At 63.0% G+C, this 18,001-nt stretch overlaps 3 protein-coding genes across 3 annotated transcripts; 2 read left to right on the top strand and 1 right to left on the bottom strand.

Moving 5' to 3' along the window:
* Window positions 1-264: 264 nt before the first annotated feature.
* PLA2G3 (phospholipase A2 group III) lies at window positions 265-2,637 on the top strand (the record flags this gene model as incomplete). The annotated part of the gene is made up of 6 exons (XM_082324811.1): window positions 265-896; window positions 978-1,112; window positions 1,290-1,795; window positions 1,898-2,027; window positions 2,109-2,243; window positions 2,430-2,637. The coding sequence occupies 6 exons, from the start codon at window positions 265-267 to the stop codon at window positions 2,635-2,637; spliced, it is 1,746 nt and encodes a 581-aa protein (XP_082180937.1).
* An 839-nt stretch (window positions 2,638-3,476) lies between these two features.
* INPP5J (inositol polyphosphate-5-phosphatase J) lies at window positions 3,477-11,918 on the bottom strand (the record flags this gene model as incomplete). The annotated part of the gene is made up of 12 exons (XM_082324858.1): window positions 3,477-4,307; window positions 4,447-4,551; window positions 4,790-4,882; window positions 5,263-5,400; window positions 5,643-5,832; window positions 6,167-6,276; window positions 6,676-6,787; window positions 7,394-7,569; window positions 7,640-7,756; window positions 8,380-8,488; window positions 10,036-10,146; window positions 11,113-11,918. 12 exons carry the CDS (start codon window positions 11,916-11,918, stop codon window positions 3,687-3,689), a joined length of 2,688 nt encoding a protein of 895 aa, XP_082180984.1. The 3' UTR covers window positions 3,477-3,686.
* A 3,523-nt stretch (window positions 11,919-15,441) lies between these two features.
* Window positions 15,442-17,993, top strand: SELENOM (selenoprotein M). The gene is made up of 5 exons (XM_082325434.1): window positions 15,442-15,567; window positions 15,643-15,678; window positions 15,773-15,807; window positions 16,451-16,529; window positions 16,622-17,993. The coding sequence occupies exons 1-5, from the start codon at window positions 15,451-15,453 to the stop codon at window positions 16,832-16,834; spliced, it is 480 nt and encodes a 159-aa protein (XP_082181560.1). The 5' UTR covers window positions 15,442-15,450; the 3' UTR covers window positions 16,835-17,993.
* Window positions 17,994-18,001: the final 8 nt, after the last annotated feature.

Below are 18,001 nucleotides of genomic sequence, written 5' to 3' on the forward strand. Positions count from 1 at the left end.
CGCAAAGGGCCACGGCGGTGGCGAAGGGACTGGACGGAGTGCCCGGCACGGCGGGGAGCAGCGGGGGGGTACGGGCGGAGTCGCCGGGACGGGGGTGCCCGGGAAGGGCCGTAGCGGCTGCCTCCCACCGCCCCCGCTCACCTTCCCCGGGGCGGGGCGGGGCCGGCGCGCGGCGCGGCGCGGCCCAATCAGCGCTGGGTCCGCCGCCGGGCGCGGGCTTAAAGGCGGGCGCGGAGGACGGAAGCGGGCGCGCGGCGCCGCGGGATGTGGGCGCGCGCGGTGCTGGTCTGCGCGGTGGTGAGCGCGTGCGCGCGCGCCTGGCCCGGCGGTGCCGTGTGCGCGCGGCGGGTGGTGGGCGCGGGTGGCGCGCGCTACGTGGCCTTCCTGAGCGGCGGCCCCGGCCCGGCCGCGCTGGTGGAGAGCGCCTGGGCCGGACGCGGCCTCCTCCGCGCCTGCTGGGCCCGCCGCGACCCGCACCTGGCCCGCGCATTCCGCGCCGCCTGCGCCCGCCGCCCGCCCGCCGCGCCCGGTGCCGCGCTGCGGCGGGACCTGGCCGCGCTCTGGCGGCGCCGCGCCGCCTGCGCTGCCCCCGCGCCGCCGGGAGGGCGCCGCCGCCGTCGGCGGGGCTGGACGCTGCCGGGGACGCTATGGTGCGGAGCCGGCGACTCGGCGGGGAACGCCAGCGAGCTGGGTACGGGGGCGGGCGGCGGGCGGGCGCGCCCCGTCCTCCTGGCGGGTCCGTGCTCACCGGCGCTGCCCGCAGGTCTCTTCCGCGGCCCCGACCGGTGCTGCCGGGAGCACGACCAGTGCTCGGCGCAGATCTCGGCGCTGCAGTTCAACTACGGCATCCGCAACTACCGCCTGCACACCGTCTCCCACTGCGACTGCGACGCCAGGTGCGCCGGGGGGTCCGGGCCGGGCGGGGGGTGGCACGGCAGGCACCGCCGGGCCGCTCACCGCCCCCGACTGCCGCGCAGGTTCCGGCACTGCCTGCTGGCCCTCAACGACACCATCTCCAACATCATCGGCGTCACCTTCTTCAACCTGCTGGAGGTGCCGTGCTTCGTGCTGGAGGAGAGCGAGGAGTGCGTCCAGTGGTACTGGTGGGGAGGGTGAGTGCCCCAGGGGTTGCCCCACACCTCGGCTGGCTGCTGCAGCCCTGTGGCTGGGTGCATCTACTGCTGCGGCCCCGAGCGTGCCCTGCCTGGCTGCCCCACCAGCTGCTGGGGGGCACAGTTTGGCTGGGGCAGGGCTGGTGTGTGGGGTCTCATGGCATGTGGTGTCCCCAGGTGTGAGCGTTATGGTGTAGTACCCCTGGCCAGGATGGTGCAGCAGAGTCAGTACCACTACAGCCTGCCTGCGGAGGAGACAGGCAGCCCTGCTGTGAAGCCCCCGGGCAAAGGAAGGAAGTCCTCTAGAGCAGGGCGCAAGCGGCTCCAACAGGGACTGGGGCAAAACCCTGGGCTCCACCAGGCACGGAGACCTGCGACAGCCCAGCAGCCGCGGGGCCCAGGTACCTTGTCCCCTGCATCTGCCAGGGACAAGGCTGAGCCCACAACCAGGCACCCAGCAGCACAGTGGGGGCTGGAGCCAAGCCCCCCAACAGCAATAACCATGTTGGAACAGGACCTTGCTGGAGGAAGGCGAGTACGAGGAGGAGCACAGCAAGAGTCTGGGTGCTCAGCACATCCTACCTGCACAGCCCACCCTGAAGATGGCAGCATCAGATGCAGCCCAGCCACGGAGCGGTGCGGAGCCACCCCCGTGCCTGCCGCAGAGGTGCGCAGGCAGCAGGGTGAGTCTGTGCTGAGGGCAGAGCGTGCACCACAGCTGGGGGGTCCCAAGGCCTCAGCCTGTTGTGTGCCAAGGTTGCCTCTCACTGCTCTGCTGTCCTCAGGCGCGGGCAGGGTGTGCAGGTGCTACAAGCACCTGGATAAGTGTGAGCACCAGATCGCACCCCACAAAGAGAAGTACAAGCTGCACAACACGGACACTCGGACGCTCTTCCACTGCAACTGCACTCGCAGGTACGTGTCCAGGAGGAACAGACCCAGCGGGATGCCCACCCTGGCCAGCAGCTGCTGACCAGTGCCCTCCTGTGCCTGCAGGCTGGCGCGGTTCCTGCGCAGGGCAAGGGACCTCAGTGATGTGGAGGTGGCTATCCTGGCCAACCACATCACCACAGACTGCTTTGTTCTGGAGCCACTCACTGACTGCAGCCTGGGTGAGGGGCCACAGAACAAGTAAGTGCAGAGGGTCAAGGGAACGTGGCCTGTGTGGGGCTTCCTACCCTGGTGGGGTTGGGTGCTGTGCTACCGGCTTGGCATGAACCTGGCACTGCAAGTGTTATCCCCTGCTCTGTTGTGCTGGAAAGCAATGGATGTTAGTGCTGCACTGTTACATTGATGCTCACAGCTTTGCTTCTCCAGCAGCTGTATCACAGTGACCCGGGCTGTGCTAGTACCTGCACAGCATCTCAAAAAGACCCTGAAGCGCTGGGGTCCTCTGCATGTGACCTCCAAGGCCGAGCATCCAGACTGGAACACACAGGACAGCGGTGGCACCCTCTATGAGCGATGCTTGCAGCTGGCCTTTGAGCCGAAGCCAGGTGCTCGGTACCACACAGTGACCCGATGATGCCTAAGAAGCACTGCCTTGCATGGGGAGGAAGATGTGCTGTGCAGCAGCCGCAGAGTGGAGCTGCTTGATTTCTGGTCCTCATGAGAAAGGATGGCACTGAGCATGGCTGCTGGCATGACTGCATGGAGCTAGGGGGGCCACAGCTGGAGCAGACAGAGGGACTGTGAAGCCTCTCAAGAAGCTGTGGCTGACAGCTGTGAGCATCAAAGCAAGGGGAAATGCCATCTTCCTTCCCTGTTGTCCCCTAGGGCAGGGGGGGATGCTCTGGGCAGTGGATCCCCCAAGCAGGGGGAATGGCAGGGCCCCCCACCCCCAATTTGTGCCCCTTCAGCTGGGGTACTTGAGCAGTGAGGTATGATCCTGGCTCCCTTCCTGGGGCGGGGGGTGGCAGTGGGAGGGCTGGCTGGGGTCTGTGCTGCCTCCCAGCCCTGGGGGGGGGGGCATGTCACAGCCAGGGACAGGCCCAGGGCTCTGCCCTGGGGAAGAGTCAGTCCCTGTGTGCAGCAGAAAACAAATAAAGGGTGGTCTGAGCATGGTGTGTGGTGCTGATCCTGCCCGCCTGCAGTAAGCACAGTGCAGCTGGGGTGGGTAGGATGGTTTATTTTGTTGCTTGCACTACGTCCAAGGCTGAGGGACAGTGGTAGCAGCAGGGAAGGAGCACGCTTCAATCTCAAGGGTACCCTGGGGTGGTCCTCGGTCTATGCCCATCACTATTGCCACCAGAGCCCTGCCCTCCTGTCCCACCTCATGTGTGAGGCCAGCACTCCTCCCATAGGGCTGAAGGGTCTTGCACTTTGAATTTCACAAAAGACTCCCCCTCACTTCACTCGACCAGCCCTGCCCTCCCTTGTGCCACTTCCCAGCCCTACCAGGGCCAGGGCAGCAGCTCAGGCTGGGGGGAACAGGGGGAGGCCGCTACCTGCCAGGCACACAACAGGGGTGAGGAGTCACTGCAATAAATAAGGGAGTGGGGTGTCTCAGCAGGAAAGTGGCAGAAGAAAGCACACCGCAAGCACACTACAGGGAGGAGGGAGGGGGCCACTGCATCAGCGGCCCATGACACAGCTATGGCTGTCCAGCTCCTGGGGACTGCTCCCCTCCTTTGGAGAGGTGCCACAGCCTGGGGGGCTGGTAGGGCTCATCCTCCGGCAGGGGTAGCCCTGGTCCACGCTCTCCCTCCGCCGGCCCATAGCCTGGTCAATCATCTCCAGGCGGAGCGCAGGCAGCAGGCCCAGGTTCCTGGGGTCAGCCCTGGCCAGGGGGTTGTCAGTAGTGATGCACCGGGGGCCACCCTGCTCCCGCACAGTCTGGTAGAAGGAGCTGCTCTCCTGGTTGTTGGCTGCCCGCCCTGGCTCCTTGGCTTTGGCTCCACGGCACCCTGGCTCCTCCTGCGGCAGGTGAATGGTGGGGATGTCCCCAGGGAGGCCTCGGCGACTCTGGGGTGAAGGGCTGCGGCTCATACCCCTGTCCCGGCTCGATGGCCGCAGGATGAGGCCCTGGAACTTGGCCAGGCTGGGGCTTCGGCTCCGGTGTCGTTTCATCTTGCCTGGGCTGGGGCTACGGGATTTGGGGGCCAGCAAAATAAGTGTGCTGTCATCCTCCTCTTCTGAGCTGCTGCCTGAGCTGTCCGTGGGGCTGCTGCCCTCCTCCGATCTGGGCAGGGAGATCTGCACCCCTGCATCAGCACTGCTGGCTGATACTCACAGGGGGCTGTGGTGCACCACAGCAGTTGGCCTCCTCCAGCCAAGCACCCCTACACACATCCCCCTTGCCTCCCTCAGCCCCTCACCCCTTGGCCATGCTGACCTGAAAGGGCTCAGTCACACCAACAATGCTGCTGGAGGTGTTGCTGTAGTATCCGAGGATGTACTCGCCCTTCCCCTTGGGCAGTGCCTCCTCCGAGAACATCACCTGCAGCCCAGAGACAGCTGATGGGCACCAGGGCTGGGCACAGGGGTGCCCCCTCCAACCTCAAGCCCCAGCTGAGAGCAGAAATCCCCAATACCAGCACAGTGTGCCTGCCCAAGGCTCAACACAAAGCAATAAGGATGTGCCCTCCTGCCCCATCAGAAGCACAAAGGGGCTATCACCCCCCCCCCACAATGGGGCACATGTGCCCAGCATGACAGAAGGGCTGGCCCCAGCTCACCTGTGCACACAGTTGCTTCTCCCAGCAGCGCTCTCCATCATCACTCCTGGCCCAGACATAGGACACATAGTCTTTAGGATGCCGAAAGCCCACCTGTGTGCATGTACATGGGAGAATATCAGCCCTGCTTTAGCTCTCCTCTCACTCAGCCCTCTCTCCTTGCACAGGAGCACCAAGAGTTGCCTTGCACCCACCCAGCAGTGCCCTGGCCCCCAGCCCCCTGGGAGTGCCAGGCTTTGGCCCCTGTCAGGCCCACAGAGCAGAAGGTAGAGAGAACTGCTGGATCTGGGCCTCCTGAAGCAAGGCCAAATCCTGCTGCTAACTGCCAGGGCCTCCCAGGGGAAGAGAGAGAGCAGAGCACAGGTCCATGCCATGCACCTGTGTCCATTAGTGGGGGGTAGCTCAGAACAGACCCTGCGGTGCTGTGCAGTGCTCCCCACTCCCTCCAGCCCCAGCAGCCCCCAAGCCCCTACCCGGTAGAGTCCTATCCAGTCCCAGGAGCTCCGGTGGAAGCCAGCAGCCATCTTGTACCTGACAACTGCTTGGTCAGGCCTGCTCCATTCATCAGCCACATAAATCTCGACCGGGGGCTTGTCTGCCTTGGAAGCAAACTGTCAGAGACACATACATGGTGACCAAAGAGAGCTGCCCCTGCTGCCCAGGGCACCCATCTAGGGCTGGGCCCTCACGCATACACTAACAGCAGCTCCCAGCCACACTGGTGAGACAGCTGAGCTTGCCAAACAAAAATAAAATAAGCCCTGCACACCCCATCATACACTGCACACACTAGCTGGGCATCTCACTCCTGTAGCTCCTGCCTCTGTGCCCAGTGGCCCTGGACGGTGCTCACCTGCACTGCAAAGATGGCAGCTACTGGCTTGTGGTCGCTGACGGTGTACTCCATGTGGCTGCAGTAGCAGAGCTGGCTCACCGACAGGATGCCCTGGCTGGGCCGGCGCCCACCCGCACCAAGCCCAACACTGGGAGATTTTATCTTCCAGAGGATGCGGTCAGTCCAGGCAGGTTTTCGCTTCTTGGCACTGCAGGGCACAGAGGGGCATCCCTTGCCTGGCAGGGGGCAGTGGGCTCCACCCCAAACTGCCTCCCCCTGGCACTACAGCACGTGCAGGCAGGGGATGCAGCTCACCTTGGCACACAGCTCAGTGCAGCTGCAGGGACAGACCTGCACTGGCACCAGCACAACAGTTGTGTCCCAGCCTGCCAACACCAGCCCAGCTCATGCCCACCCCAGCATGGCTCCTCCCATCCATTCGCACCAGCACCTGCCCTGGCTCTGAGCCCCACCACTCCTAAATCCCTCAGCCATACCACCTCCTCCCAGGCCCAGCACACACTTGAGTTCTGCTCTCCTACCTGCTGTCATACTTATTGGTGCCCACGTCAAACTTGAAGGTGGGTGGGAAGTTCAGGGGTCCCTCCTGAAAGCCACTGAGGACAGGCCAGGTGCTTTTGGCAATGTTCAGCTGTGGGAAAGAGAGCAGGTAGGGGAGCACACCAGCGCCCCATGGCCAGACCCCTCTGCAAGCCCCTCAAGACCTCTCCACCCCCAGCACACAATTAATCCCTGCCCCATTGCTGCCAGCCCCACACAGCTCTCAGGATTTGTCAATGCCATGCAAGCAGCAAGTCCATAGACCCAATACCCCCAGCTCTTCCTAGCACACTGATAAATGAAACATGCCCAGCTCCCATAAAGACCATCCTGGGACCGTGCTGCCCCTCCCCCACAGAGCCAGGGCCCTCTGTGCCCCATGGGCAGCAAGGGGACATGCCCTGTCCCACAGCTGCACAAGTAGTTTTGGCAAGAGCCGAATGCCACTCAGGGCCTGGCCAAGGCTCAGCAGCATGCCCATCCCTCTCACCTGGTCCTTCTCCCAGAGCTGGCTCAGGATGTTGCTGTCGATGGCATACTTCACAAAGCGGATGTCAAGGCTCTCGATGCGGAAGTTGAGGTCCCCAAACCAGAACACGAGGCTGTGGGTGGGAGGGAGGGCAACGGGCTGGAAGGGACAAGGCTACCAGAGCCAGGCAGCACAGCAGGGGAAAAAACGTCCTTAGCCTGGGGGCAGCCTCAGCCTGCAGCACAGGCACTCTCAGGAGCACCAGAGCAGATCAGCACTCAGCTGACAGCTTGGCCAGCTGCCAGCCCTGCCAGGATTCCTCAGGTAGGACCAAGCACCATTAACCAAATGGGCCTGACTTCCCCAGGCAGAAATTGAGGGTGGAAATTTCCACCATGAGGCACTTACTGGAGTCAGACCGCACAGCCAAGACACTGGGGCAGAGCCAGGCCCTCCACCTCACCAGTCCCAAACCCCAACAGCACCAGTACAGCAGGAGCTGCACCACGCCTGGATGAGCCCCAGGGGAGACCAAGGACCCCTCTTAAACACCTACCCCACCATGCTGGGTCCCCACTAGGCCACAGGACAATTTTGCAGCTCTGCAGGCAAGACCCCATCTCCAAGCTGCGCTGGGATTCAGGGGACAGACCCCAAATCCTACCTGGAGGTGGTCAAGGACAGGGGCTGGCACTAGAGCCCTGGCCCAGATCGGGAAACAAAGTGGTGGGGTACGCACTCATGGTCCAGGATGCCGCTGGCCGCACGCCCCTCAAACTGCTGCATGTGCAGTATGGTGGCAAAGTCCTCTTTGCGCTGCTCCGCCTTCTCCAGGTGTGCTGGCAGGTGGCAGTTCAGGAAGCAGACCATGTGGCCGAAGATGGAGAGACGAACGCTCACCCCACCCTTGTTGCCCTGCACCAACAAGATCCCATGACTCCTCGGGAAGCCAGTCCCTTGCCATCTCCCCCAGGGCCACACTCACCCAGTAACCTCCCAACCCCGTCCTGGTGCAGTCTGTCTGGATGTCCTGCAGGAATGGGAGGTGGTAGTACTTGGCAAATACGAGTAGGATCACACCTTGCATCCGCACCGTGCTGATCTGGAATGGGAGCAGGGGCTGAACCAGGGTGGTAGTCACAGCAGAGCCCATAGGGGCAGGGACAGCTTCCCCCACCTCCAGGCCACAGGGGCAGCACCTCCAACCTCTGCATGCCCCCCACCTTGCAGATGACCAACAGCATATTTAGTTCAGAGATCTACACACACCCTCCTGAATACTGACAGCTAAGATAAGCTCAGTGATGCTAAGGCTCGTGTATGCGCTGGTGCAAGTGCCCTGGGGAGCTGAACCTGCCCTGGGACCTGCAGGCTGCTGCCAGCAGCACAGGCTTGTTCCCACATTCACCTCCTTGCCCTGATGCAATGCAGCAGGCCAGAAGTGTCCCCAATGCACCACAGGGGAAGCCTAAGGTGCAGGAAAGGGAGCGGGGTGGCACAAGCTAGACAGCACACTGGCGAGATGCACCACTAGCCCTCAGGTCAGCCCCCACATGCTGCTTGGATGGCTGCAGGCTGTCCCTCCAGCCGTCCGTCCCTCCAGCTAGCTCTCCCACAGCACCTCCTCCCTCCATCCCTGCAGTCCAACTCTCCCTCCCCATGGTCCACCCGCCTGGCAGGCAGAGAGGGAACACCAGCTGCCCAGCTCCTTTGGGACCTCCTTACCAGGATGAAGTGGAAGGGACTCAGCACATCCATGAAGAGCTCACTCCACTGATCTGTGAAGAGGGCATCCTTCAGGCGCTTGTTTATCTTAGAGTTCACCTCTTGCAGCCTGGGAGGAAAGGGACAGGTCCCTTAGCCACACCAGGAAGGTGTCTGTGTCCCAGCTAGCGAGAGCTCCTTGGGAGAGGTGACAAAGTGCAGTGCTGGGGAGTGGGGCCAGGGTGGGAAGGGCAGTTCAAGGGAAGACTCTGGGTTTAGAGCACAAACCAACCATATCCTTGCTCCAGCGACGCTGGGCCATGTGCTAGCAGAAGGCACAAGTGACCCTGAACCCACGAGGTCTTGGACCTTTTTAAAACTGGAGCAGTTCAGCAGTACAGGGTTGGGCAGCTGTCTAAAGCCTATCTCTAGGTGCAAGAGGGGCTTATGTGACATTTCAGCTGCATTAGTCTCTACAGAGAAGCCAAGTCTCACCAGCACTTCAGCACAGGGTGTCCAGATGCATCCCAGCCACCAAGCTCAGAGCAGCAGCAAACAGAAGGTTAATAGTGCTCCTCCCGGCTCAGCAATTAGTGAAGAGAGGGAAGGAGAACATCCGCAGAGAATGGCAGAATCAGGAAATATCTTGCCCAAAAATATCAAGTGCTCAGGGCATAAAGACACAGGTCAGAGGAAGGACGCAGCCACACAGAGACACCCTGGAGGTGGGGAGCAGCAGGACACCCTGCCTCGGCCAGGACATGCAGTCCCAGCAAGTCCCCTTGCTGTCAGCTACACCCCCTGCCCCATCCATCCAGGCTCAGGTCTACCTCCACAGCCCCATGCAGCCCCATCCTGCTGGTCCACAAGGCCAAGGGGACCAGGAGGCTGGCTCCAACACAGCATCGTAGCTCCAGCAGCCTCAGCCTTACACTGCTCCCTCCCTGAGGCAAGGAGCACTGGGGGTGTCCCTGGGAGCTTCCTGCAGGCAGATCCAGCTCTTCCACCTCACGCCCACAGGCAGAGGCTGTTTCTCACTCCCTGTGCGAAGGCAGCAGGTCCCTGGTCTTAGCAGGAATCCACATGCACCACAGCAAACCTCGAGGGACCAGTTTTCCTTTAGACTCTGGCAGAGTTTGCCTCGCTACCCATGCCAATAAAGCCTTACCACACCAACACGGTGCTGCCTTGCCAGCAGTTAAGTGTTGCCAGGGGCACAAAGCCAATCCAGCTGTGAGAGAACAGCAGATTTGTACCCTTGAGGCCTGCATACCATGGGCAAAAGCTGAGATGAGGAAAATGCTCCCAGAGGACTCTGGCAGGCGAGTTAAATGCCTCTGCAGACCTGACCCCAGGACTGCCAGGGCCCACAGCAAGAGCAGCACTCACCAAGGCCTGGCTCTGCACAGCATAGCCAGCTACAGGCTCTTCAAGGGTTTAAGGCTACTCAGGATTCAAGGGTTTCAGTTCCTCTTAGCACTCCCATTTTACTAGGAGCTGATTCTCCATCACCTTTTCTGATATTTTACCACTTGTGATGCACACCCCCCCTGTTCACCATGCCCCAGGGAGGCTGGGGCTGCAGGTCTTCCTTTTCTCAACCCCCAGGGCTATGAGGATCCCCCAAAAAGGGACATGGCAGGGTAGGGGAGGGGGCCCTGCACCTCACCCTCTTACCCAATGGCAATCACATCCGCATCATTTGTCTCGCCTGTGTTGAGGTGCAGCAGGGATGTCACATCATTCGGCGGCATGGCTGTGCCCACATTCCAGGTGACCACTGTGATGCTTGGGAGGACAAAGGAAGAACAGGCTAATACTGGGGCTCAGAGGTGTTCCCTGTCCCCCCCCTGTTCAGCCCCCAGCTCCACCAAGGAAGCTCTCTGCCTGCAACAGAAGTGACCACAGCTAAGCCTAGCCAGGGCACATACACCAGGTCCTTAACTCCCATTTGAGGGAGACGGGTCATTGCCTCTAAATTCCCCCAGGGTCTGCACCTCAGTGTATGGCAAGCCCCGCTGTAACCCAAGCCCCAGTAAAATTCTAGAAACCAGCACAAACAGCCCTCATTTTCATCACCGCCGACTGACACAGGCAGGCTGGCACAGCAGGCAGCCCGTGAGACAGGGTGTCCCTGAAAAACCGCTTCCCCCCTCCCTTCCCCAGGAATCACACATCCCTTGGGCTCCTGGGGAAAAAGGACCCAAATCTCATCCCCCAGAGTCTGCCCCAGAGCACGGCCAGCCCCAAAGGCCAGGGCATCGCATGTGACAGCAGTGCTGCAAGCCCCACAGGAGTGTCCTTCACCAGTGCAAAGCCACCATCAGTCACAACACATTAATGCTGTTACGCAGCATGCGCCAGCAGCCCGCGGGCTCTTTCGGCAGCGCTATGACAAGCCTCAGTCACACAGAGCACGTTTCAACAGCAAGGGAGGGTAGTGCCACATCATTTCCAGAGCTCAGGGACAGTGGGGGCAGATGGCACCCGCTCCACAGCCTGTGCCTCTGACATGCCACCCCTCACAGCGCCCGCTCCCCTGAACGCTGCCTGTGTGGGTAGCGGCACTGGGCATCCTTCCCCGCCCCGTGAACCCTCCTCATCCACAGCCCCTCACCCCAAACCTCCTCCAGCTGAACACCATTCACAACAGGAGAAAAGGGGCAACGGCAGCCCACAAGAGGCGTCACTCGCTTCACAGCAAGGGCAGCTTCGGCCCGGCATCGCTCCCCCCCCACAGCAGCACCCGCTCACCGAAACGCGCCATCCTCCGGGGCCCTTCCTGAGCAGTTGAGGAGCGCATCACAGGAGTCGCTGGAGCTCGTCAGGCCGAGGGACCTCCCGAACAGGGAGAGCTCGTCTGGCTCCGGCTTGGAGAGGGCCGCAGGCTTGGACAGGCCCACCCGCCCGCCGGCGATGAACTCGCTGGAGACGGCTTTGGGCAGGCCGGCGGCCCTGGGCGAGGAGCCTGCCCAGGCCGAGATGTGGTCGCTGGACTCCGCCTTGGGGAGCATCTCCCTCCGCTCGGCGGGCGGCGGCTTCCCAGGGGCAGCGTGCTCCAGGGAACCGAGCTCGGGGAAGGCGGGCCGGCCCGACGGCGGGCCGGGCGCGGCCGGGGACGGCACGGCGGGGCGCGGCGGGGGGGCGCCCGGGCTGGGGGGCAGCAGGGCCGGCAGCGGGAAGGCGTGGGGCCCGCCGGCCCCCTCAGGCTGGGCCCGGCCGACCTCCAGCGGCAGGGGCTGGGCGGCACGGCCCGGGGCCCGCTCCTCGGGCCCGCCGCGCTGCGCCCCCCCGGGCCGCGGGCAGCCGTAGGGGAAGGGGTCGCAGGCGGCGTCCGGCCGGGAGCTCCTGCGGGCGCCCGGGACGCCGACGCCGCCACCCCCGAGGAAAGGCACCGCCGGGGCCGCGCCGTCGGGCTGGGGCCGGGCCGCGCCCCCGGGGCCGAAGGGCACCGGCCGCGCGGGCGAGGTGGCGGGCGCGGGGCCCCGCGGGGGGCCGGGCCGGGGCCCCGGAGCGGCGGCCGAGCCCTGGTCCGCGCTACCGCGCCGGGCCAGCTCCATCAGCGGGAGATCCGAGCGATCGCCCCGGCACCGGGCCCGGGCCCGCCGCTCCCCGCCCGGCCCGGCCCGGCGGCGCCGCGCGCCCCGTGATGTCAGCGCCCCCCGCCACCTGCGCGGCGCCTTAAAGGCGCAGGCGCGGCAGGAGCGACACCGCCACCGCCCCGCCCCGCCCCGCGCGCACCTGCCACCGCCCCGCTCACGTCACAGCCTGTGCCCCGCCTCCTCTCCTGTCCCCCCACTCCCCCACCCCACCCCCCGGCGGCGCGAGGAGCGGAGCGCGCGCCTGCAGCGGGCACCGGGACGTGCGGGACAGCCGCTGCGCGTGTACGACCGTCCTTGCGCGTGCACACGTGCCCTTGCAGATGCACGTCTGCTCTTGTGCATGTGAGCATGTGTGCACGTGTGCATTTTTATGTGCGCGACTGGGCACACCACTGTGACTGTGTCATCGTGCACTTGCGTGCGTATGTGCGCTGCTGTGGGTGCGTTTGTAGCTGTCAGCGCACGCACACACACTCGGGGCAGCCGCGTGAGGAGCTGCGCGTGTGGCTGGTTGTGGGGCTGCGTGTGCAGCTGTGTGTGTGCAGCTGCAGCTGCACGTGTACCTGTGCGTAGCGCCACACCTGTGTGCAGTGGTGCTGGTGTGCTCACGGGCAGCTGTTTGTACAGGCGGGTGTGAAAGCACGTGGGTGTGCGCTTTGGGTGCATAGACACCTGTGTGTGCCTGAAGGAGACAGGGGACCTGGTGACACAGAGCGTGGAGGGGGCTGTCACTCCTACACCTCAGTCCGTACCAGCAAGACCAACCTTCAGGAGCCCCAGCACCCAGGGAAGGCTGGAGCACAGCGTGGAAGAGGATCTTGGTGGGAGAGGACCAGGTCCCTGGGCCCTGATGGGATGGACCTAGCAGTGCTGAGGGAGCTGGCTCCTGTCATCGCGAGGCCACTCTCAATAATCTGTGATCAATCATGGCAACTGGGAGAGGACTGGAGGAGAGCAAATGTCACTCCTGTCTTCAGGAAGGACACAAAGGAGGACCCAGGGAACTAGAGGCCAGTCAGCCTCATCTCCATCCCTGGGAAGGTGATGGAGCAGCTGGTCCTGGGAACCCTTGCCAGGCACATGAATAACAAGAAAGTCATCAGGAGGAGTCAGCACAACTTCACCAAAGAGACGTTCTGCTTGGCCCACCTGACCACCTTCTCTGATGAAGTGACCAGCCTGGCAGATGAGGGGAGAGCAGTGCACGTTGTCTACCTGGACTACAGGAAGGCCTTTGACACCGTCTCCCATCAGATCCTCCTAGAGAAGCTGTTGATGTATGGGCTAGATGAGCAGACGTTGAGGTGGATTGAAAACTGGGTGAATGGCTGGATCCAGAGGGTGGTGGTCAGTGGCACAAGGTCTAGTTGGAGGCCAGAAACTAGCGGTCTGCCCCAGGGGTCAATACTGGGTCCAGTCCTGTTTAACATCTTCATTACTGACCTGGATGATGGGACAGAGTGCACCCTCAGCAAGTTTGCGGATGACACCAAACGGAGGAGTGGCTGATAAACGAGGGGGTCGTGCATCCATCCAGAGGAACCCAGACAGGCTGGAGAAATGGACTGGCAGGAACCTTATGAAGTTCAACCAGGGGAGGTGGAACAACCCCAGGCACCAGGACATGCTGAGGGCCACCTGGCTGGAAAGCAGCTCTGCAGAAAAGGCCCTGGGTGTCCTGGTGGACACCACGTTGACCACGAGTTCAGTGTGTCCTTGGGGCAAAGAAGATTAATGGTGTCCTGGGCTGCATCAGGAGTGTTGTCAGCAGGTCAAGGGATGTTGAGGAGGCACCAGTGAGGCCACCGCTGGAGTGCTGTGTCCAGTGCTGGGCTCGCACGAGCAAGTCCAATAGACATGGACATACTAGAGGGAGTCCAATGAAGGGCCACAAAGATGATGGACTGGAGCATCTTTCACATGAGGAGAGGCTGCGAGAGCTGGGACTGTCCAGCCTGGAGCAGAGGAAGCTCAGGGGGATCTCATCAAGCTACATAAATACCTGCAGGGAGGGTGCAAAGGTGATGGAGCCCAGCTCTTCTCAGTGGTGCCCAGTGGCAGGACCAGAGGCCAGGGACACAAACCAAAACACAGGAGGTTCCCCCTGAACCTCAGGAAACACTTTTTCCCTGTGAGGGTGACCAAGCACTGGCACAGGTTGCCCAGGCAGGTTGTGGAGTTTCCATCATTGAGTTGAGACACTCAACACCTGACTGGACACTGTCCTGGGCAGCTGGTTCTGGGTGGCCCTGCTTGAGCACGGGCTTGGACCAGACGGACCCCAGAGCTGCCTCCACCCTCAACCAGCCTGCGATCCTGTGATTCTGTGACCAGGGGATGTGCGTGTGTGCAGCTGTTTGTGTGCAGCTGCATGGGTGGTTTGCGTATGTGCGTGCAGGGGTGCATGCATAGCTGCGTGTGCGTTCAGTTGCGTGTGTGTGCAGTCGGGGTGTGCAGTATGTGTGTGTGCATGCAGCTGGGTGTATGTGTAGAGCTTTGTGTGCATGCACACACTGTTGTATGTGTGGCTGCATGCACTGGCGTATGTGTGTTTCTGTGCACTGCAGTGTACACCGATGTGTCTGGGTGTAGGCATGCTGTGAGCAGTTGGGGGGGGGGCATGCTGTGAGCAGTTGGGGGAGGGGGCAGCTATGCACAGCTCTGCCTGCCTGTTTGCAGCTGTGTGTGCCTGCAGTTGCATCTCTGCACTGGTGTGTGGACTGCATGTAGGTGTGCATATAGAGCGCTGTGTGTGCAGCTGTGCATGCGTGCATGCAGCTGTATGTGCAGGAGGGTGCATGAGTGTGCACAGCTGTGTGCGTGCACAACTGTGTGTGCGTGCAGCTGTGTGCCATTGTGTGCATGCGCAACAAACAGCTGTGCACACACACACCCTGTCCTGCATGTCACTGTCTGTGCATGCATGTTCATGTTTGCAGTGTGTGTGTGTAGAGATGGTGCGTTTGCAGTGGGGGAGGGGTTGCAGTTCGTGTGTGTATTGTTTGTCATGGGTGCGTGTTTGCGTGCGTGGTGTGCACATGTGCATACAAGTGGCATGCTTGCAGCATGCATATGCACGTTTGCAGTGTGGGTGTGTTTGTGGTGTGGGTAATCATCGTGTATGTGTGGGGTGCGTGTGTGTGCAGGGCGTGTGTGTGCGGTGTAGGTGTGTGTGTGAGCACAGCGTGGGTGCGCAGGATGTGTGTGCGCGCGGGAGGGGTGTGCGTGTGCACGGCGTCTTTGCAGTGCGTTTGTGGTGTGTTTACGGCCTGCCCGTGCTCACGGCGTGTGCGCTCGTGGGGTGTGAGCGCACGGCATGTGCGTGCGCGTGTCCGCGCTGTGCATGCGCGGTGTGTGTTTGCCCTGCGCGTGCACAGCGTGTTCGTGCTCGGGCGGCGGCCGCTCGCCGTGTGCGTGCGCGTGCCCGTGCCCGCCGGGGCGGGGCACCCCGCGCGCGCGGACCGTGACGTGACGTGGCGGTGGCGGCGGGATGCTGCGGGCGCTGCCGCTGTCGCTGCTGGTGGCGGCGCTGGCGGCGGGGGGCGGCCTGGGACCCCCCAGGCTCCGCGGGGCCGAGCTGCGGGACCTGGCCCGGGGCAAGGTGGAGGTGAGCGCGGGGTGGGCGGGGTGTGCGGGGACATCGGCCGCGGCGCCGGGGGTGACGGGGTGTCTCCTCCCGCAGACCTGCGGCGGGTGACGGCTGAACCGCCTGAGGGAGGTAGGTGCCGCCGGGCCGGGGCCGGGCGGGGGCCGGGCGGGGGCCGGGGCCGCCCCGCCGCTGAGCCGGGCCGGGCCGCCCGCTCTGCCCGCAGGTGAAGGCCTTCGTCACGCAGGACATCCCCCTCTAGTACCCGCCGGCCGCCGCGGCGGCCCCGCTCGGCGGGCGGTGCTCGGTGCGGCTGCGCCCCGGGCGCAGGCCCCTGCCGGGATGGGCGGCGGAATGTGGCTTGGGACAGGACGTGATGGCATGTGGGCAGGATGGGATGGGACGGGATGGGTAGGGATAGAGGGATGGGATGGGACAGGACATGGGATGGGATAGAGGATGGGACAGGATGCAATGGAGGACAGGGTGAGACAGGGTGAGGAATGGGAGGGGATGGGACGGGACGGAGGATGGGATGGGCTGAGGGATGGGACGGAGGATGGGAGGGGCTGAGGGATGGGAGGGGCTGAGGGATGGGATGGAGGATGGGACGGGATGAGGGATGGGATGAGATGGAGAATGGGATTGGATGAGGGGTGGAGGACAAGATGGGTGAGGGATGGGATGGGACACGGCAGGATGGGATGCGATGGAGGATGACATGGGATGGGTCAGGATGGGATGGGATGCAATGGAGGATGAGATGGGTTGGGATGGAGGACAGAACAGGAAGGGATGGAGGACGGGATGGGATAGGAGGGAATGGGATATGATGGAGGATGGAATAGGATGGGGGACTACATGGGCCTGCCCAGTACTGTCCACTCCTTAACGCACCGCCTAGCCATAACCTGGACATGAAGCACCTGCCTGGTGCTGACCCTGAGCTCGTGCTCCTCAGCCACCGATACGAGGAGCTGGAGGTGAGCAGGCAGCGTGGCAGCCGCCGCCGCAGCAGGGTCTCGGATGGTCAGTGCCCCACAGGCACCAGGCTGCAATCCCTGTTTGCGTGCAGAGAATTCCCCTAAGCGACATGACCCGGGAGGAGATCAACCAGCTGGTGCAGGAGCTGGGCTTCTACCGCAAGGAGACGCCTGATGCCCCCGTGCCTGAGGAGTTCCAGTTTGCCCCTGCCAGGCCTCTGCCCACCCTGCCACCCCGCCAAGCTCCCACCGCTGATGGCCAGACCCTACCCAAACGCGACAAGGGAGAACACCCAGACCTCTAGCAAGTGGTGCTGCACTCGGGAGAGGGTCGGGCAGCCAGTTCCCAGTGCACAGGGACGAGGGCATGACAGCAGCTAGGGACAGTGTCACAGGGTCGTGAAGGTGCCCCTGCTGTTGCTTGGTGCTGTGTAGCCTCTGCTCTGAGGATGCTCTGAGCAGGGGCTTCCTGGGCATTGTGGACATCCCAGGGGTCCCATGTGCCTGTCATTGCTCTCCCTCCCCCGCAGCCTGGCATCCCTAGCTGGTTGGGAGGAGCAGTGTTCTTTCTGCTCCCTCACCATGTGCCGAGGTCTAGCTGACTCCCAGTGCTGGGCAGCGGTATCCTACCTGCATGGGACAGGATGAAGCCCTCAGCAGAAAGCCCCAGGTGCTGAGAGTAGATGTGCTGAGTCCCAGAGGTGGGAGAGATGCCCCCAGGGAGGTATGGCTTTACACCCCAGCAGGGTTGTCTCGTATCGAGCCCCCAGTAAAGCCCTTGCATACAAAAACTGTGTCGTCTTTTCCAGGGAGGACTTGGTGGGGCACATCCCGCACCGCTCTGCACTGGGTGTCGGGAGGAGGTGGGTGCCCCAGAGCCACTCACAGAGGTGGGAGGGGATGGCAAAGTCACAGCCACTGCTGCCAAACCATCTCATGGACCAACCTGTTCCTGTGCCCCCCCCTCCCCAGCACGATGGATGGAGCACCACGGCTTGGGATGAGCTGCTCTCACAGGGCATAGGGGGATGGGTGCGAGCCCATGAGTTGGTCCTGCATTGCTGAGCTGAAGCTCAATGGCTGCGCTGGCTTGGTGGGGACATCTCGTCCTCAGCCGTGGAAGGGAGCAGGACACAGCTGCACCATCTGCAGACCTGGCTCTAGGCAGCCTCGGTGGCAGCATGGGATCTTCTCCCCATACCAGGCCTGGGGCTGGCAGGGGGCAGTGAACTAACAGCCCTTGGTCAGGGTGGGATGCTGATGGTGCCCCTGGGCTCTGAGCATCATCCCTGAGCAGGAGGAGCATCACGTGCCCCGCATCTCCCCCCGGGACAGGTGAGCAGTGGGTCTGCAGGCAGAGGAGTCCTGGAGCGGGCAGGGCTGCCAGCACTCTGCCTGGGGAGGGGGTCGGCGTGCACTGTATTGGTGGCATGAAGCAGTGGTGCGGCCAGGGAGAACGACCCGAGGCAGAG

This window comes from Platalea leucorodia (assembly GCF_965183815.1).
Source record: "Platalea leucorodia genome assembly, chromosome: 12".
Classification (NCBI taxonomy): domain Eukaryota; kingdom Metazoa; phylum Chordata; class Aves; order Pelecaniformes; family Threskiornithidae; genus Platalea; species Platalea leucorodia.